We start from the raw sequence: 21,352 nt of genomic DNA, 5'->3' as shown, positions 1-21,352 counted from the left end.
GGAAGCGCCTTCCTGCAAGTTTGGCAGCAAACATTCTCCCCGAGAGGTATAGAAGCGAAAGTAAAAGTGCCTGGCTGTTCGGCAGGCCGGCCAGAAGATGTGTCAGTGGCCTTAAGCTGTGTCAGGGGATGTTTAGGTGGGATATCAGGAAAATATTCTTCTCCCAGAGGGTGGCTGTGCTCTGGAACAGGTTCCCCAGGGAAGTGGTCACAGCATCGAGCCTGTCAGAACTCCAGAAGTGTTTGGACAATGTTCTCAGGTACATGGTGTGACTCTTCAGGATGTCCTGTGCAGTGACAGTAGTTGGACTTTGATGATCCTTGTGGGCCGTTTCCAAGTCAGGATATTCTGTGATTCTGTGAACCCTCCCTTCCAACTGTGTGGGGGATTCCTCTCTGCACTACTTTGTTGTTTTTTTTTTCTGTGTTCTGTGTCTCATTTTCCAAAACCTGTAAATTTATTTTCTCCTCGCTGACCTGGGTATTTTTCTTAACCACCTTCCCTTGCATTAAGAGAACTTTAATTGCATTTCAGTTTTTTAAATTTACAACCTTCTAGTGGTGTGATAACTAGTGATGGAGGAGTTTGTTGCTCTTTGAGATTTTTCAGCCAGTCAGAGGTGGGACATCTTGCCTACATTCGTTACCTCCCTTATCTCTTTTGTAATAAGAGTAGCTGCAGAAAGGACTGTTTATGTAATCCATTTAATTTCTAGTGAAAAATTTCATTGTGTTTAGTTTAATAGTGGTGTATTTCCTTCTCTCATACTTGTGGTTGCAAGGATAGGGATTCTGGATCATATTACTACAGGCTTTGGGAGTATACTGTTTTTATTGAGTTGAGAGTATTGCTTTGAGGGCCAAGGTGTTGCTGTTTATTCTTTTATTCTGAATTGTGAGTAGATTTATGATCCTGAATAGCTTATATTACTCTCTGCTTTCCTTGAGAGTAAATATGTAGAGGGGTTTTCTGAAATGTTACTTCAGTATTTCAAAACTGTTTTTTAAGTCTCTGAGCTCAGAGTATCATGAGTCCCCCCCACCAGTCCCATTCTTTCAAATTCCAAGATTATTGTTAAAAAAAGTAGAAACATAAGTACAATAAAAATTGACTTAACTGCATGAGTCACTGTACATCAAATATCGAAAAATTAGGAAAAATGGTTCCCTCTAAAAACATTTTGTCTGTAGGTGCTGAAACTGAGAAGGAGTGTTAAAGCATGTAAGTGTCAGTACAGAAATGGGCTGCCAGGAGTCCAAAAGCACAGGGATGTTTGTCTTGTCTCTGTTTTCTCTGTCCTTCCTAATTTTCTGGTGTGAGTCCTGTCTGTTGCCTTATGAAGTTCATTCCATTATTATGCCTTTTCATCAGTTTATTAATGTAAATGTGAGATATTAAATAGAATAAATGTTTCTGTGCCATCTTCAGCCTTGTTAGCTGTGGAGATGAGGCCCAGGTGAGCCAGTTCCCGTTTTTCCCTGCTTCCCATAGCTTTTGGGAAAGTTGCTTGTGAGACAATTCTACTCTGCCTGTCAGAGGGGCTCTGTGCCGGCTGGGAGCTCCGCCTGGCTGGAGCTCCGCGCTGGATCAGCCCGGGTGTAGCTGGAGGCGGCGGCAGCACCGCCTCCTGCTGCCCCCGGGCGTTTGGTGTCGGCACAAACGAGCTGGCAGAGCCATCGGAAAGCTTTGGGAGATAAGGAGCTGTACACGTAGTAGGTAGTGAGAAGTATTGCAACATACCTGTTCTAGGATACAGAACAGAATCCTACTGTGAAACGAGATTTTTGGGGTTTTTTGGACTCCATTGTTTACTGGGACAATACTGCCTTGTGGTCAAAACCATAATGTGCCAAATTATGCTCCTTCCCTTTTCTTTTTATCCCATCTTCTCAGGTTTGCTTTTGTAGAAGGAAGCATCAGATACATCTTTAAAACAGAATTCAGAGTTCCTAAGTTTCGTAAGAGGATGAATGACCCTATTGGTAAATGACCCTGTTGTTAAAAGTTACTTGTGTAGCTGGATATTTTGTTCAGAGTATTGGAATTGTGGCATGCTGTTCCAGCATTTCTTTAAACATAGGCAACCCCCTTCCCTCTGTGGTTAAGTACTGATTTCATAATAATACTGTTTTAAGATCAGTGGTTTTGGAATTTAAGTAGTTCTGAAATTTTATAGTTGTAGACATGCATTAGGTGCTACTGCTTGTTTAAGCAATGCTGATTTGATTTCCATAAGTCAGTGTCAGAGACATTTCCCTCTTGGTGCCGTTGCCAGTTGCTGCAGAGGCCAAGTCATGAATAGGTTCCCCATTGCTAAGTTGTCACTGCCCAGGTGTGAACACTGATACTGTAAATTTTTGCACACCATTTTTTCTTCAGAAGTCCTGGATGAGCCTTAAATATTGTAATACAGTTTCATCTGGGTGGGATAGACAGTATACAAATATGTAATTTTATTGTTTGGGAGATGGCAGAGGGAATGTGCAATGCTTCTTAAGAAACATATCTTCTTTATTGTCAAGTTTTATTTATAAACATATTTCAAAATAGTTAAAATTAATACCAGAAGCACTCTACATTATATTGGAATGCAGGTGTCTCATTATCCACTCTGAGTAGAAGCAGGGAATTGGTGAACTAGCATGTTTTCATAATCCAGAGTAAAATGTTAGAAAGGCAAAAGTAGGGGTGGCCATTGGGAATCATACTGGTGTTACTAATAATAACAAAGTGATGGCTCTTCAAAAGGCATCACATGCAGTGGTGTCCTGTCAATCCCACCTATGCATGCATTTAACTTGAAGCATGTATGTATGTGAAAATTATTTTTGATGTTAAGAAATTTATTTAGCCTGAAGTAAAAGCCTAGATGGTTGCAACAAAAAGACCACAATTGCCTCTTGTGGTCCTGCCTGGCCCACCTGACATGAGTCAGCAGGATGCCCTTGCATTCTAGGCTGTAGCACCAGGAGTTGACCATAAGGCTGAAGGTGAGTCTTCCCCCTCTGCTCAGTACTTACCACATCCAGGTGTGGGTTCTCTGTTCCCAACAAAGGCATTGACACACTGAAATAAGTTTGTTTGAAGATCACCAAGAACACAGGGAGGCTGGAGGACATGATAGCTGGAGAGAAGCAGAGAGAACTGGGTTCTTGATCTGTAAGAAGAGAGGGGGAAATCTTATTATTGTCTTAAAACAATCTAATGGGAGAGCATAGTGAAGATGAAGCTGGCTTCTCCCCCAAGCTGTGCAGGGACAGGATGAGAAGAAACAAGCACAGTATGGTGCATAGCAGTTTCCAGGTTGGTATCAGGAACAGCTTTTTCTCTGTGAACCCAGAGGGGACCATTGCTTCTGTGTTCCTGGAGATAATAAAACCTTAGCCAAGCCTCTGATCTGTTTGGAGCAGGGGCCTGAACTAGGTGCTCGTCACAGTTTCCTCCTAATCAAAACTGTCCTGTGATTTTACCCTTTTGTGTTCAATATGTGTTACCTTTTGTGTCCTTAGCCAAATGAAACCAAAGCTTGGAGGGATGGAAACCCCAAAGAGGCTAAAGCACCTACAAAAATGTTGGTTGAGTAGAAGGAGAGAGAAATTGTAGCATTTGATAAGTCTTGATAATTGCAGCCTTTGTGATATTATTTCCGTTTGCTGTGCTGGCAGGGAGGTTTGTGCATCCAGCTTAGTCAGCACTGCTCGCTCTTCAGCTGCTACTTGTGCTGAGTGCTGGAGATGCTGGGGACATCTGGGGGAGGTGAGGAAATAAGGAAGCACGTTGATGCCTTTTCACAGTGAGGATAATCCAGTACTGGGGCAGGTGGGCCAGAGGAGTTGTGGAGTTGTGCAGTTTCTTTCCTTGACACTTTTCAGGACTGGAAGAGTCTTGTCTGAACTGATTACTGACCCTGCTTTGAGCAGGGGGATGAATTACTTGAGATCCTATCTAACCTGCATTATCCTATGATCCTAAGTAGTGGTAGTGGAAGGGGGAGTATTCTTGGGAGATGTGTAGAGAGGTCGGTGAGGTGCAGATGCATGCTGATGTTTCAAGCATATATGTATTTTTAAATTTGGGGTACTTTGTTTTCATCAGCCTTGAATTATTTTTCTTTCAGATGGACTTGTTTATGTTCAAGATCTTAAATTCCTTGGGTTGTAGAAACTTCAAGATGCTTTTATTTCACAGTTCGTGCTGAAGAACAACTTTGCAGAACAACATGCTTACAAAATGATTTGTTTTTACTTGTCAGGTCCATTCCTTAGTTCAAGAAAACCTTTATTTTGATGAGTCATGCATTTGTGAGTTAAGTGAATATGGGTGGGCTGTGAAAAATGACTAAAATATCAACAGCAATTTAAAAGTACTTGTTTTCCTGTGGTTCTGCAGGTTTGCCTGGGTAACACAATGCCAGCTGAGCGCAAAAAGCCAACAAATATGGAAGAAAAAGAATCTCAGTTGAATAATAAAGAAAAAGAATTTAGTGAAAGGCGACCAGTGAGCACCAGGGAGAAGCCAAAAGAAGATGTGAAGGTTGGTATGAAGAGAGAGACTTTAAAGGTTCCTGAAGATAAAAAGAAAAAAATGGAAGAGGATAAAAGAAAGAAGGAAGACAAGGAGCGGAAGAAAAAAGAGGAGGATAAAGTAAAGGCAGAAGAGGAGCAAAAGAAGAAAGAAGAAGAAGAAAAAAAGAAACTTGAAGAAGAGGAGAAAAAGAAACAAGAAGAGGAAGAAAAAAAGAAACAAGAAGAAGAAGCTGCCCAACTGAAGTAAGTTATCTTTTAAAGGTTTAATTGGGCCAAATGCCGGAGTTCTGTTATCAGGATTGTGGTCAGAGTTATAAAAGATGAGTGTTGGAGTTACTTTTAATAAGTTGCAAATAGTGCTATAAATTTTACATGCCTGTTTGATTGTGCTTTATGACTTCTAAGAGGTTTTGAGTTTTCACTTGTAACCTGTGTTACTTTGGTCTCTGTTATGGGGGTTTGATAGTGTTCTGCATGTGATGACCATGGGGAGCACAACTGTGCTTGAGTAAATGTTTTGATTTAACCCCAGCTTGCATCAGCCCCACACAGCCGCTCCCTCCCCTCAACAGGATGGGGAAGAGAATCAGAAAAGTGAGGAATCTTATGGGTTGACATAAGGAGAGTTTAATGGGTAAAGCAGAAGCTGTGCAGGCAAGCAAACCAAAACAAGGAATTAATTCCCCACTTTCCCGGCAATCCCCAGGACAGCAGAGCTCCATCGTATGTTAACAGTGACTTGGGAAGACAAACACCATCACTCCTCTCATCCCTCCCCTTCCTTCTTCCCCCAGATTTATGTAATTGCCATGGTATCATATGGACTGGGATATCCCTTGGGTCAGTTGGGGTCAGCTGTCCTGGCTGTGTTCCCTCCCAACTCCTTGTGCAGCCCCAGACTCCTCCTGGGTGGGGTGTGGAGCGGAAAAGGTCTTGATCGTGTAAGCTCATCCCAGCAATAGTGAAAACACCCTTGTGTAATCAGCACTGATTGCAGCACAAATCCAAAGCCCCATACAGGATACTCTGAAGAAAATTAATTCTGTCCCAGCCCAAACCAGAACAATAAAGAAGCACAGATGCATTTAAGGTGAAGTGTTATCGTCCAAAAGTTGGGAATACAGACTTAGCAGGTCTACAGATCATACATAACAGGAACAGTTCTGATGTGAGGAATGACTTTTAATCAGTCACAGACAACTGATACCTGGATGGCAAACTCAGAGTGTAACCTGGCAGTTTAATATGTGATATTACCAAGACCATGTTTCTTAGTGTTATCCAACCATAGTACAGTGTTGAAGGTGGCATCTTTATAGGTCTGAAATAGTTCCCTTTTAAGATTGAGGTAATGTCATAGCCAAATTTAGCTGGGACAGATATATTTCACCTATTCCAAATTTTCTGTGTAATTTCAGTAGTCTGGCAATAAAAGATTTTCCTTAAATGTGTAATACAGTAACCTTTTGAAAGGCTGTTTCCTCTTCTGTGGGAACTTCATCAGTAATAAATGAAGTTTTGTGTTTATATTTTCCAAGTCTGTTGGGATTAATATGTTCTGCATAGAAATATTTGAGAAATTTTGTTTGTAACCAGTACTACTTGTCATTTGCAACACAAAAATTAAACAGAGTTTCTGAAGCAGATGCTTTGGCTTTCTAGGATTAACTTAGTAGATATTAAAGAAGAGAGTAAGGTGAAATTGTGTAAGAACTCTTGAAGGTTTTCCAACTGTAACCTTTTTTCCTTTTTACTGATACTCTGAGATGAAGGCTCCATAACACAAATGACTAATTTTTATGTTGCATAGGGAGAAGGAGGAAGCACATCAGCTCCATCAGGAGGCTTGGGAGCGCCATCAGGCAAGAAAAGAGCTCCGCAGCAAAAACCAGAACGCACCGGAGAGTCGTCCGGAGGAAAACTTCTTCAGCAGACTGGACTCCAGTCTGAAGAAGAACACAGCTTTTGTTAAGAAGCTAAAAACCATTACAGAGCAACAAAGGGACTCCTTGTCCCATGACTTTAATAGCCTGAATTTAAGCAAATACATTGCAGAAGCAGTAGCTTCTATTGTGGAGGCCAAACTGAAAATATCAGACGTGAACTGCGCTGTGCACTTGTGTTCCCTCTTTCACCAGCGATACGCTGATTTTGCTCCTTCATTACTTCAGGCTTGGAAAAAACATTTTGAAGCAAGGAAAGAAGAGAAGACTCCCAACATTACCAAGTTAAGAACTGATTTGCGTTTCATTGCAGAATTGACAATAGTTGGGATTTTCACTGACAAGGAAGGTTTGTCTTTAATCTATGAGCAACTTAAAAATATTATTAATGCTGATCGAGAATCCCACACTCATGTTTCTGTGGTGATCAGCTTTTGTCGGCACTGTGGAGATGACATTGCTGGTTTGGTACCAAGGAAGGTAAAAACTGTTGCAGAGAAGTTTAACTTGAGCTTTCCTCCTAGTGAGATAATTAGCCCAGAGAAACAACAGCCCTTCCAGAATTTGTTGAAGGAATACTTTACATCTTTGACCAAACACCTGAAAAGGGACCACAGGGAGCTACAAAATATTGAAAGACAAAACAGGTGACAATTGAATGTTGCTTTTTACTTATGAATAAAAATTAGTTTATTTATGAAATGCCTAGATTTGTTGCAGTATTTATGAACAAAGTCTGTTACCAGTGTGTACAAGATAAGTGTGTTCTGCAGTGTTTCTAAAAAAAAGTTCTAAATTTGTTCTAAATACTTAAAAAGCAGAGACAAAACAGATTCTTTGAATATCTCTTAAAGGAAAGGGAGGTTGACCTTTAGCTATAATTCTCTTTCCTCTGTTTGGTGCTGTTTCCTTATCAGCATGAGAGCAATGCTGCTTTCCCAGCTGGTACTGTCCTTTTCCAGTTGGCACAATCTGATTTCTCCCTTTCCACCCACATGTATCAAACGAAGCATATGCCACAATTGCTTTGGCTTGTTTACTTTTTTTAGTGTAGCAGGATGAAGGAAAAAATAGGTTAAGTTAAGAAGGTATCTGTTCCACTCCAAGGTGGACAAATATATATTTTATAAATGTATTAAAATGTTGGAGGGCATAGATAATTTGATAAAAGTCCTCCTAAATATTTATATGTAGTACTAGTATTGCAGGGTATGAATATGCAGACTTTGAGATCTGAATAATTTTATTTCTGCCATGTTCACATTTTTTAATAACTGTTTGCTTTAAAGCATCCTGAATTCTCATTATTGGAGCCAGCCTAACCCAAATGCTATTCTTAAAACAGTCATTCTTAATTTCTTCTGGAAGCATTCCAGTCAGATAGAAATGAACACGTTACTGTTTATAGACACATTTCAGCTAAAAGGTTAGACATCCATCCAGAACCAAATGTATGCTTGGAATGCATTAAATTTTTATGTTTCCAAAGCAAGACTCCTTTGTGCTGATGAGTTTTGTGCTGCACTCCTATCTGGTCTCAGCCAAGTGTTGAATTTCACAGGATCATAAACTGACTTTTGAGGTACCATTATTTCTACAAGTACCTCACTAATTCAAAGTACATTACTGACTAAGGTGTAATTTTTTCAAAGTGAATGAATAGGAACCTTTATATTTTCACAATTATCATTAGTTCTGGGCACGTTGGTTCTGGCTGGCGTTTCAATGAGTAGATGTTACAAAGTCTGTATGACAGAAAATAGAGTGAAAAAATTTTCTGAGAGATATAAAATATGTTAAGAAAGCGAGGAGCAGAAAGAATGTAACTGATCTGGGAGAAGGAAATATACTTTAATATTTACTTGTACAACTGCATAAAAATGACTGGACAGAGCCTGAGCAGCTGGTCTGACCTCATCACTGAGCCTGCTTTGAGTAGATCAGACAAGGGCAGATGAGGGACCTATTTGGGCACCCTGTGATCTCAGTTGTCCCTGTCAACTTGGGTGCAAGGCTTTGTTTTGGGGAAGGAATGTGAAGAGCTATCATTTATCACTGGATTAAGAGAACTCCATTATTACTCTTTCTGAACTTTAAGGTGTCTATTTTAAGTCCTTAATGGAAGTTGAGGAGTAAGTTTTATTAAATAAGACATCAAAATCTTTCCTACCAGATTTTATTTGTTTACAAAATCTGTAACAGATTTGTGGCATTTGCTTGCTAGGGAAGTGCAGGGCATGAGGAGGGCAAGACAGATTTGCCAAGTAAGAAGTCTATGAGTGTTACAGAAATCTTCCTGAAGTGTAGATTGTGGGAAAGTGATTGTGCATTTGATTCCTTACTTGCTTTTGAATTCTTTTTTTAATGGGTTGTAGTTTTTTCGGGTGTTTTTCTTTGGTTGGGTTGGTTTAGTTTTTTTGTTTTTAAAAACCCCAATAATCCTATTGGATAAAGCAGTTCTCTGTGTATTCAAAATCTGATCCATTTTGCTGTAGTTTTTATTCACAGTGTTATTCCACAATCAATGAAGTGAATAGGGAGTGAACTGTTCCCCTTTGTGCATTAACTGTGTCACATATTAAGATTATGATATTTTGTCAGATAAATAACTCATCAATTTATCTCTGTCAGGAGAATGACTGTGAAGTAATTTAAGCTGTACAATTTGGTTGAATTAATTGAAAATTGCTATGCTAAATTAACAGTGCTTTAGTGCTGTGTTACCTGTGGAATCATTTAGGTAAAATTAAAGCAGACTCAAGTGTTGCTGGTTAAGTGGATGGTTAGGAAAAGTACCTTGAGTTTCTCTTTGACTTTAATTTAACATAGAACCTGGTGGTCATTTGTTTACACAGCTGAGGGCACAACAAAACTGGAAGGAAACACCTTGATTCCCAGAGTCTGAAGAGAGTTTTCAAAGAAAAGTGTTAGCTTTTGTCTAAATGAAGGATGTTTTTAAAATGTGCTGAACTTGTCTTGTGCTTTGAAGAGACATAAAGTAAGACAAGTACTATGTGCTGTACTTGTATTCAGAGGTGAACCTTGCTTTTTAAAGTTTGCTTCATTTGCTTTAACTGCTTTGAATTTGTTATCACTTGTCTTCTTGAAACTGAAATACTGAAATTGAGAACTGAAAGTCTTGTACTATTGTTGCAGCATTTTGCTTTTTTTGTATTTTAATAATAGCAGAGAGCTTCAATGCTCATGTTTAGAAAGCTGCTGGTTTAAAATACGTATGCAATAGACAGCGGTCTCCATGGAAAAGCTGTGAATTGACACTTAATGTCTTTTCTGAATCCAAACTGAACTGCTGCACTTCACAAATAATCAGTGGTTATTTAATTTAATTTTTCTTTGCTGTACTTTGCAGGAGCAGGCAATACATGTTAAGTAAGTGTGTTTTGTCAGAGAAATAGAACTTATGCCAGCATTAATGCTTCTTGCTCTCTTGCCAGACACCTGTGTCCACTTTCGGTTCTGAGCAGGGATAAGGGATTTTGTTGCTCACCCTGTGAATGTGTACAAAAAGACTTTTGTTTTACAATTAATCTGGAACAAGAAGACTGATATCCATCAACTTACATTGCCTTAACTATTTCAGAATTCTTATGCCACAAAATGCTTTGGCAAGACTGTGACTTTGCCTATTGCATAATAAAAGCCTAATGGTAATGGAATCCTACAGATGATAATGTAATGATACAACCTGCTTTGGGAATTGTGGCATTTGCACCTTTTTTCAGACTTCTGATGGTTTCATCTCGGTGCAGGATGCCTGCTCAGTGATGCCAGCACTTGTAAGCAGTGATTAGGTTTCTTCAAGTGCAAGTTACTTTTGACAACAGACTTCAATGTTAAAAATTATGTTAAAATATGAATAGTTTTGTAGAAGAAAATAAAGAGCACCTGAAGAAACATATATAGCTGCTCATAATTTGGACTGATAGCCTTAAAATAACTTGTTGTGTTGGAAAGTCAGTGGGCTGCTTGCAAATTTTTTGACCCTCCTGGTGATAATAGTTCATGAAATCATTTAAACAATGTGGAAATGGATTGTTACAGGTGCAAAGCAACTTTTATCTAGCATATTGATAAATTTGAGTATTTTATTTTACTATGTAAGTCTTTTTAGGACTTTTACAGCCTGATTGTGGCAAAGAGTAAGTGGGCCTTTCTCTTTGAGATGGAAGCTGGAGCTTCTGTGACTCTACTGTCCTCAGTAGGATCGAAGTTGGAAATTCAGTGTGGTTTGGAAAAATAATAGTGTCACTTAAATGTTTGCTATTGCAGTCTAAACTAGAATTGTTACCGTTCCCTCAAAGAGGGCAAGTTAGCTTTGCTCAGAGAAATTCCTAATGGTTCAGCATAGTTTAAATATATTTGAAGGGAAAAAGTGGTTTTACTGTGAATTTGGTTTTTGTAGACGCATTCTCCACTCCAAAGGAGAGCTGAGTGAAGATCGACACAAGCAGTATGAGGAATTTGCAATGTCGTATCAGAAGCTGTTGGCAAGTTCTCAGTCTCTGGCTGATCTTTTGGATGAGAACATGCCTGACCTCCCCCAAGAGAAGCCAACACCTGAGGGTAAGCCACATTCTAAAGCAGGTCAACAGAACCCTGGACTCAGCTTGGATGTGGTGGAAAAACTAACCAAACCCTCTTAGCAGTGTGTTGTTTCTGCTGGTTTTATTTCATTCAGCCTTTCCCCCTAAAGATATCAGTTAATGAATAATACATTTATTTTTTAAAATTTATTATGCCTAATATGTAGCCATAGCTATTGTATATTCTGTGTAGTTATGGAAACCTAAATAATATCTCTTTAGGTTTGTTTCTGGGGGTAGAATAATAAATGGAAAAATAGAAATGTTTTTAACCTGATCCTTTCCTTTAATATTATGCAGGTTTTAGTATTGAAAAACTGTGTCAGAGTTTTAAAAGCTGATACTGTTAAAAAATATGTTTGAAGTCTATTTTGGGTGATGATGTTGTGGGCAGGAACATGTTTATAAGCCAGATAAGTCACTAGGTGTGGCTGTCTGGCCTCCTAAGCAGGAGTGTAGCTTTCAATGCCTTTGAATCTGAACTTTGAGATTTGTTGAGATGTTGTTGAAATCATGAGTATCTTTTGCTTTAAATTATCTTGAACTTTAAAATGCTGTATTTTTTTAATACCTTTAAGTGTTAAGTTGTTCTTTTTAAACTTCATCCTTAAAACTCAGTGGGGTATACAGTTCATCATACTCAAAGTGATTACTTCTAATGCTAATGTTGTTAAAGTCTGTTATAACTTTCTAATACCACATAATGTGCCGCTAGTTTTTCTTGTTTTGACTTTCTCTGATTCTGTCTGTATTTTTAATCAAAATGAAATGTATGATTTTAAGATAATTTCTAGGTGTGTCTAATGCTAAGATTGAATTGCTAAAAACACTTTAAAATGTGCATTGAAATATTCAGGTGAAAACAGATGTAGTAAAGAATAGTTTAACTTTCCTAAAAAGAGTCTTATAGGTGCCTCCCCATGGAAGATTGTAAATTTGTGTAAATAACTTTCTTATGGTTTCACTGTTTTTGCAGAACACGGGCCTGGTATTGATATTTTCACACCAGGAAAGCCTGGAGAATATGACCTGGAGGGGGGTATCTGGGAAGATGAAGATGCTAGAAACTTCTATGAGAATCTCATTGACTTGAAGGCTTTTGTGCCAGCAATTTTGTTTAAAGATAATGAAAAATATTCCCAGAACAAGGATTCCAGCAAAGATGAATCAAGAGGTAGGATGCTTAGATAAGTTATTTTCTTCAACATATCTTGTCCAACAGATAAACAAACTTGATGGAAGTAATGAGTCTCTAATGGTGTTATCAGGACAGTATACCAGTTTGGGTGAATTTTTAGGGAATAAACTAGGTGGGATAGGGATTACATCTGGTTATTAAGGAAGAAAAAAAGTAAATGCATTTTAATATTGTTAGAATTGTAAATTTCAAGAAATTGGAAGTTAACCAGTGAGTAAATACTAACTTTTCTGTGAGAAATGGGGAAGAGTTTTCCCTTCTTTGCAGATGTTAGTGTTTGGGGTTTTTCTCATTGTTATTTTCTTATTAAATTATCAATGGTAGGTGATATTGTCAGCATAAGATTTCACTAGGTTAGAAGGCCTGGGGGGTTCCTCACTTCTGACACAGCTCTCAGTTCACAACCAGGTACATGCAGACTTGAGGTGCAATGGGATAAAAACTCACCATCCCTGGCTCAGAGTATAACAGGAGATGCATGATAGGAGAATCCTGACATTTCCCTGTAAGGATTTTTAGATATTGGAGCACCTTGCCTAGGGAGACTGCAATCTCTGTCTTACTGTTTTAAAACAACTGGGAAAATACCTGAGAAATCTGGTGTGAATAGTGTTCATCCACTTTGACCAAAAGGTTGAACTGGAGATATCACCAAAGTCCATTTCAGACTAATTTTGTGTGTGATTCTGAACATGTTACTTGTTTGTGAGTCTATATCTCCATATGGTGTGTGCACTGTTTAGAAGTTTTCACACTTGGCTTTGAAAAATTTTAGAATTTTAATAAGGTTATCTGCATTGAAATTAATTTTTTTAAATGAAGCAGAGTCTGCAAATGCAATTGGAAGGAGGCCTGAGAAAACAGTAAAATTCTGTAGATTGTAATCTCTTGGAAAAATTCTCAGTGTTGGACCAGTGTTGTGGTCCAAGAAAAATATTAACTGCTCTTTTCTGAATCTTTCAGATTCAGATATTGTTTTCAAGGAAACTAATAATCTTTATTTGACCTTTGATACAGCATGTTATTTCATTAACACTTTCCTCCTGTTCTGTTTTTTCCTTTTTTTTTCTTCATCTATATAAAAGATTTTGCATTAAGACAGTAGAGATTGTTTAGCAGCAATAGTCTTCCCATATTCTACTAATGACTGTGTGTGTATAACAGTTTGTATTTATTTGGTATTTCTACTTAACTTGTAAATAGATTCAAAAGATGCCAAAGATAATAAGGAAGCAGCTGGGAATGAGGATCTGGAATTGGAGCTGGAGAACCTGGATATTAATGATGATGCACTGGAGTTGGACTGTGGAGATGAGGCAGAAGATCTCACAAAGAAGCTTCTTGATGAGCAAGGTAAAAAGAATTGGTTTTAAGAATTGGTTTTTCTTTGTGATTTGGTGTTTTTTTAACTTGGTTGTTTTAGTTTGTGAATTTGTAGAGTGCATTCAGGGCAATTTATTTACTTATGAAACTAGCAGCTAGAAACTGCTAGGATTGTGATAAATGTTTTTATAGCAAGTCATTCAGATAAAAGTGAAAATTATTTTAAAGATGTTTATGTAGTGAAAGTTACCAATTCCTTCACAAAGCTTTTAAAAGTAAGCAAATGAAAAGGTGGTTGTCTGAAGAGTGATCTACAAAGAGGAATGAATACTTAACAACTAAACGTTATAAATGCACCTTTTGGGGAATGTGTTGGTAAATTACTGTATTTCATAGCTTAAAGATGTCTGCTGCTTGTTTATTTCCCATTGTTAGAACAAGAGGATGAAGAAGCCAGTACTGGATCTCATTTAAAACTCATAGTAGATGCTTTTCTTCAGCAGCTTCCAAACTGTGTCAACAGAGACCTCATAGACAAGGTACCGTCATAGTTTCAGTTATTTGCACTCTTAAAAGCCATAATGCTAGATCAGATAGATAGGAAATAAAGATTTCAAGCTTTGGAGTCTGACAGTAGCTGAATTAATTTTTAATCAGTCTGTATTCCTCTGAGTGGACATATTTTCTGACTATGTCAGCTCTAGCCAAAACTGAAGATTTTTTTAAATGGTTATTTTTAAAGCAGTAGTATGTAGTAGGAATGTCTCTGTAAAAGCCATGTTTAAACACCTTTTTCTGTTGCTTTCTCACTGCATTAAAGTGAAGCATTGCATTAACTGTGCTCTTTATAGGCAGCAATGGATTTTTGCATGAATATGAATACAAAAGCCAACAGAAGAAAACTGGTACGAGCACTTTTCATAGTTCCTAGACAAAGGTAAGAACAGAAGGGGAACAAGCTGGATCCATCCATTTATTATTTAATTTAGCATGTGCATGTATTTTTTAAAACCAGTGTATATTACATTTGTTTATTTCTGATCTGCACTTTTGGAGTGGCTTATGCTGAAGCACCAAAGAAATATTTAGAATCAATGATCCATGATATTTTCTAAAAAATTAAGGTTTTTAATAAGGAATTTTTTCCCCTGTAAACTTGGTGTGTCCAGTAGATTTCTTTTCATCCTTTTTTAAAAATTACTTTAATTTTTGTGAAAATAACAGCAAAACCTACCTGATACCAAAAAGGGAGGTTTTATTTCATTCAGGATATCTTGCACTTTTTTTTAGAGCCTGTTGACAGTTAGAGCACAGTATTATTTGGAAGGAGGGTTCTTGTGATGTGTTAATTCTGATGCAGTACATGGCCGTTGTAACAGCCTTGTGCCTTCTGCAACAGCCAGTTGTAGGCCAGCCACTTTGAGCCTGGCCTCTTTTGTCTGTGTACATCTGCCTGTGTAAAGCTCTTGCTCTTCCTCCTTGTCTCTGTGTAAGCAGATTTCCTGCACTTACAGGAAGAGCCATGCTTCCAAAAATGTTTGCAAACATTCAAATAAAAACATTGAATTAACTGGAGGGAAAATATATTTCTCTGTTCTCTGGTAAACTTGAGCCTTAAATAGGTGAAATTATGAAGAAGTTGCTTTTCTTGCTTCACCTTGCCCTGTTTCTCATGATAAGCTGTTTTGATGCTGAATTTAATATAAAGTGAACATGATCATCTTGGAATTCTTGTTAAGAGTTTACACTGCTTTGATTCCATTACCTTTTAACCCTGGGGGAAAAAACATAGCTTAAGTATCTGTTTTGTGTCAGCACATGTGTAGACTGGCTTTGAACAAACAGACGTTGGTGCTTTGTTTTCTTTAAGTTTAATCATGCTTGTGCTGTGTTTTCAACCCTAATTCAGCCTATTTCTACATCCCATCTGTAATAAGCATCTGCTGTGCTAATAACCCTGTTCTCTTGCTGTGTGCAAACCAATGGTTTGTTTGCTGACTGAAGTATTAACCTGACTCCACAGTGAAGCAGTGCACATGATCTTGCATTCACTCATGTGTTCTTGCCTCTAAAACTTACAGGTTTGACCTTAGTGTTTGGAAATTTTGATAGAGGCCTGATTGTGCCTAACATATTAATTAATTAATTAATGACAGAGGAGGCAGGCAACTGGTTATCTTCTGTGTTAGATGTAACAAGGTGCTCTTCAGCCCAAATGTAGGTTGCAGAGGAAATAACATTTCTGTTTATCAGCCTGCTGGTAATCATGAAATGCATCAAAACACAATGTGAGCAGAATTTCTTTTTCACAGCTTAGAACATCTACAGCAAAGAAAATCAGCAGCAGCACTTAGACTTTTGCCTTCAGCTCTGCCATAATAGAGAACTTTTCCATACTTGTAAAATGGAAGTGGCTTTTTGGCTGGTCTCTGACCATACAGAAATGTTTGTGCCACTGCCCTGTATTGTTTCCTAGTGCTGTAAGTTCCAGATTGCTGAAATTGATTATTAACTCTTGGAACCTCTTTGAAAATTCTTTATTGTCTTTACATAATCGGCTAAATTGTGCTAGGTGACAGTGATCTGGAGGAACTTGGAGATGTGCACAGTGAAAGGAGGTACTTTCAAACAGGAACAGCATGATAAGGCTTGTAAATTCAGCAGTGTGATTTCATAGATGGCATGAAAGCAAAAGTTAAATTCCTGATATATTGCACTGTTAAAAAATGTTTCTGTGATCAGGCTGTACTGTGAACAGAGTTAATAAACTCCTGGAAACATACATAGTTTCCTCATTGCCATTGATTTGTCATCTTCCCAGTGGTAATTCCATTGTCCTGCAGATTTCTATTAAAAGTAATAATAATTTAAAAAATATTAACTTTTCTCATAGACCTCAATAGAGCAGGATAGATGGTGGGATAGCCTCGAGGAGCTGCTGCTGTTGTGATGGTTCTGGTCTCCAGTAGTTGGAGCTAACACTAAAGTGAATGGCTCAGCTGATATTTTCACTGTTGGTCTTTGATTATAATACTAAGAAGTACTAATTAAATTATTAACTAATATTAAGAAGTACTAACATTTGATGTACAATTGTTTTATAATTCCTTTTCTTGCTGTCTGCTCGGGGACCTACTTGACTAATAAATATTCCAGCTACCTTGATTCTTTCAAGATCTTAAGTTCAGTTGTGTTTATGTGCCTGCATTGGTGAGCCCATCTCTGGGCTTCTCAGCTGAAGAAACAGGATGTTGACTGAGCTGCTTATTCTGAGCACAAGCAGCTGGATTGTAAATACCAGCTGAACTGCCCATAGATGCAGACAATTTGAAATGGCAACCTACCCCAATATTTAAGTAACTTTTACCAACTGTATTGCTGCAGTTGGTAAAAGAGCAATTCTGCTCTGTGTCTTCAAATCAGCATTCATAATCCTTTCTGATGTAGAAAATTCTGTACGTGCTGTAACACACTGCTTTGAGGCTTTGTGTACTGTGCGTTAATGATGAGTTTGCTCAGTGTATCTCTTCACTGAGCCATAATGATATGGCTTTACCTTCCATTATTGTTGTTCCATTCTTGTTTTTACTAGTCCAAGAATTTTTGCAATATCTCTTTGGGATACTGTGGGAGAAGAGTGCTTGTTATGCTAATGTTTTTGAGGAGGGTTTTTTGTGAAAGCTTCAGAGGAGCAGCGTCCTTGAGGATACAGATAAAGCAGTATGTTTTCAAAAAGCATTTCGTTTCCAGGCATATCAGTTAATGCTGTTTAAGTTTAGCTGCTTTATTTGCAGCCATAGTGAGGTATTTCAATGACAGAAAAAGTTCTCTTTCTTCTCCTGAGATCACTTTTGGGAAATGTGCAGGCACAACAGTTTCATCAAGTGTAAAACTGGTTTTTTGTTTGATGTGTAAAACAGACACTGTGAAATCAAAGTCATTATGTAGTGTTGCCAGGGAGCTTTCTTGCTACCACTGGGGTTGGATAGATTGGGACAAATCAGGATTCTTCAGGATAGAAAACTTAATTTGACAAAAAAGGCCATTTCTTTCTCAACTCACTGTAAATCAGTGTTAGAATGCATCTTTGCCCTGCTCTGTTGAATACTGATGAATGGATCACATTTACATTTTCAGCTGTGATTTGAACCTCCAACCAACAGAACAGAAGGCCTTTTAAAAAGATTTTTCAATGCCAGTATACGAGTGGCTTTCACATTTGCATTGGAGGATTGATTTAAAACTAAATATTAGCCTTTTAATCCAGGACTGCAGGCAGTGATTTAACCCATACTGCTCACAGCTTTAGGACCTTTTTGTGTGGTTCTTTGCTGAATTATCTTCCTGTACACAGAATTATTTAGATTTACCAGAATATTGCAATTCTGTAAGTGATTTTCTTCAATATGAGAAGTCTGAAATCCTTTCTTAGGCTTTAAATTCTAAACAATTCTAAATAAATATTAAGCAGTATATAGGGGCTGGTGTGGCTTATGGTATTTTTTGATGTTCTAATCTATGGTGATCTGTGTTGCAAGTTTACCTGCAGCAAGAGATCTCTTTTTCACATGTAAGTATTTAGTGTTATTATTGGTTGTTCTTCATTCAGAAGTTAGCTGCTTCTTAAGTGTTAAATAATTGTTAAAATTTTAATTCAAAAGCTGCAAGCCTCCTGTATATTTCCTGTCAGCTTTTCATCCTGAGACTTCTCTGTAGTAAGATTCTTCTTATTCAATTTAACTTGACTTACCAGTGTTTGCATGGCCTTTTTCAGTTGAGGATAAAATTGAGGGATGTGCTTGAGATCAAGGAGTTTTACGTCCCGATGAAGAAATAAAAGCCAAAAGTGCTTCCCTGGTAACATTCCAATTCCACATCATCCTTCTCTTGCCACTGAGCAGTGTGGGTGGCACTTAGTACCTGTTCAGGCCCTGTGAATGCACTGCTTTTATCCATTATCATTATGCTTGTGAGGCAGGAGTTCTGGCTCCATTGCTTTATTCTTTAGGCTGTCTTGTAGAATCACAGAAATTAGGAAATGTACAAAATGCCCCCTTCACTCTTCCTGGGCATAAAATTTTGGATGTATCCATTTTAGAGAGATTGCAGTTAGGACTTAGAGATAAGTTTTTCTGTAAGTTGGTTTATGATTGGCTTTGTTTGTTTGGGCTTTTTAAAAGAAACTGACATTTGAAATGGTGGAAAAAAGATGTGCTCTTCAATATTTTACTGATGCGTAGCTCATGTGAGCCTGAGATCCAGAGTTGGCTGGATATCAGTCCATATTATGTGGTCTAAATGACAGTGGCCAAAGTGGTGCTTTTTACTGTGGTGCTGAATATTCAGGGTGCTCAGCATGGACTTCAGAGAGTGACTGACCCATCCCTGATGCCAGATCTTACTTTATAACCAGAAAAGCAGGAAGGGAAAGCAATGTGGGGTTTGTGGGGGTTTAGTTAAGTTCTCCCCCTCCTTCTCAAGAGAAAGAAAGCAAGCACTGCATGTACCAGTAGATGGTGCCACTGATACTGGAATGTCTCCACTGCTGAACATGAAATTTTGTTTCCCCTGAGAGGGAATAAACTCTATCTCCGATTACCAATTTCAGCATAATTAACCCAAGACTATTCCTTATTATATTTCACCTATTTAGAAATACCCAGTCTTAGTATGCTTCCTCATGAAGAAACCTTTTGTGTCCTGCAAGGGAATAATAACAATGTGCTCTAAGACTTTAATTTTCCCCTGGGTATACTCAGTTTACAGAGGTGAAATTATTAGCTCTCAGCAGGCAGGTACTTATTGAGACCAGAATAAAACTTTGTAATATTTGTTTTAAAAGAGTTGCCATACAAAAATCCCCTCAGTTAAATACACCCTCTTAGTTCAGCCACAGTCCTCTCTTAGTTTAGCTTTTGTGGGTGTGTGTGAAGTAGTGAGACTTTCACTTCTCTCAAAGTTAATGGCTAAATGCTTAATAACATGGTAGTAATTTGCTGTGGGTAGTCAGCCTTGACTGTGTGTTCCAACAAGCTTGAAAAATGTAAATACTGCTTCAGTTATTGATTAACAGAAGAGATAAACCCTGTTAAATAGGTAACTGAGATACCCACAATGTTTCACCAGGAGTCTTGTGTGTTACCAGCAGGCTGCCTGGTTATGTTTTTGGGGGGAGTATATTCTGATGCTTTTAACCCACAATTTAAATACGTAATTGTCTCTTTTCCTGCAAGTGGGTATTAAAGATCTTGGAAATGGGCTCCAGTGACATATAATGAGAAAGGAGGCAGTTGTGATGGCTTTGTTTTCTTTGTTTTGGAGTTTCTGTCTTGATGCTTTGTGCCAGGACAAGCTCTGTGTATCAGCTGTGCTTTTAGATTTTTTTTTTTTTTTTTTTTTTTTTTTTTTTTTTTTTTTTTTTTTTTTTTTTTTGTTAGCATATTTTTTTCTTTTTGTTTTCCTTTCCTGAGCACTAGGGAAAACCTTAATCCTTCATAAAGTGTAAACTCAAGATGCATTTTCCCTTACAGGCAATTTCTCAGTAGAAGCATGCAAATTTAGGATGTTCCTCTCCACTTACTTTGGCTTGTTCTAGAGTTCATCTGTTTACTGCATTAACTTAACATTCTGAAAATAAACTGAAAATACTTCCCTCAGCTTGTTAAATGATATTATGAGGCCTCAGAGTGCAGTTGGTTTCTCTGCATTTAAAACTGATATATACACAGCTGGTTTGCATAAATGTGCAAAGGAAATGTGTGTGAAGGCATGTAATTAAAGCAAGAGAGAAGGAAATAAGGAAATGCGATAGAAAACTTGGAAATATTACCATTTGTGGGAGTGCTAGCAGAGTTTTTGGGAAAAGAGTGGCCACATCACATCTGCTCAGCTTTGTTTTATGTAATAACTGCTATTCATTTAGGAGTTTTCCACCTTAAAAGTAAAGATGTTCTCTACCTTCCTAGCTATATCTGCTGCTTTTCAGAAAAAATATTAATCCCTTGCCATAGCCCATGGCCTTGTCTGTAAGAGCCTTTTCCTGCATGTTAAGATGGATCTGAATTTTCTTTCTGTTTGGTAATTTATTGAAGGTCACATTCTGTAGTTGATGGTATTCAGCGTTTTACCCATGGCAGGAGTTGAAAAGGAAATGAACTATGAAATATTCCAACAGGCTATGGGGGTTTGCTTTCTTGTATTATTTTTAAATCATACTCCATTCTGAAGTGGGCCAAAAAAATTGCATGTATGTAGTTCTGTCAGTGCATGGATTCTTTTCACAAGTGAAATGGTACCCATATTTGTACACATAAATACATTTATGTCTATAAATTGTCTATTTTATTCTCTCCTTTGTTTGCAGATTGGATTTGCTACCATTTTATGCAAGACTGGTTGCCACATTGCATCCCTGTATGTCTGATGTAGCAGAGGATCTCTGTTCCATGCTGAAAGGGGATTTCAGGTTCCATGTATGTTTTGGTGATTTATATTTTTATTAAAACCAGATTAACTAGTCTTATAAGTTGACCTTTGGGGAAAAAACCCACTTTGTGTTGTGTAGATACTACTTCTGAAATTCAGTGAATATTTTTCTGTCATCTCAGCAGTTCTAGATAAAAGAAGAGAAAGTTTTGTAACTTTGTAAGTCTTTGTAAAAGATAAGGTTTTGCAACTTTCAATATATGCTTACATAATTATATAAATGAATTGTACAACTGTTACAACAGAAGTTACAAAAATTAGATACTCTTCTCC

The 21,352-nt window shown here is 37.7% G+C and overlaps 1 protein-coding gene across 3 annotated transcripts in view; it reads left to right on the top strand.

Annotated features, from left to right (window-relative positions):
* The window catches only part of UPF2 (UPF2 regulator of nonsense mediated mRNA decay), a gene marked incomplete at its 3' end in the record, with an annotated part of 53,683 nt that overhangs the window by 451 nt on the left and 31,880 nt on the right, over window positions 1-21,352 (top strand). For 2 of the 3 annotated variants that reach the window (XM_084206057.1, XM_084206059.1), the window contains exons 2-9: window positions 4,390-4,769; window positions 6,337-7,116; window positions 10,893-11,053; window positions 12,050-12,247; window positions 13,475-13,624; window positions 14,030-14,133; window positions 14,446-14,531; window positions 20,958-21,066. In XM_084206057.1, the coding sequence (XP_084062183.1) occupies window positions 4,408-4,769; window positions 6,337-7,116; window positions 10,893-11,053; window positions 12,050-12,247; window positions 13,475-13,624; window positions 14,030-14,133; window positions 14,446-14,531; window positions 20,958-21,066 (1,950 nt within the window). In that variant the 5' untranslated portion in view covers window positions 4,390-4,407. Of the gene's footprint in view, window positions 1-153; window positions 260-4,389; window positions 4,770-6,336; window positions 7,117-10,892; window positions 11,054-12,049; window positions 12,248-13,474; window positions 13,625-14,029; window positions 14,134-14,445; window positions 14,532-20,957; window positions 21,067-21,352 lie in introns of those variants that run through there. The other variant, XM_084206058.1, reaches the window with a different exon arrangement.

This window comes from Fringilla coelebs (genome assembly GCF_963513975.1).
Source record: "Fringilla coelebs genome assembly, chromosome: 5".
NCBI lineage: Eukaryota > Metazoa > Chordata > Aves > Passeriformes > Fringillidae > Fringilla > Fringilla coelebs.
Note: the sequence above shows the minus strand (reverse complement) of the source record. Positions and strands in the feature narration are given on the sequence as shown.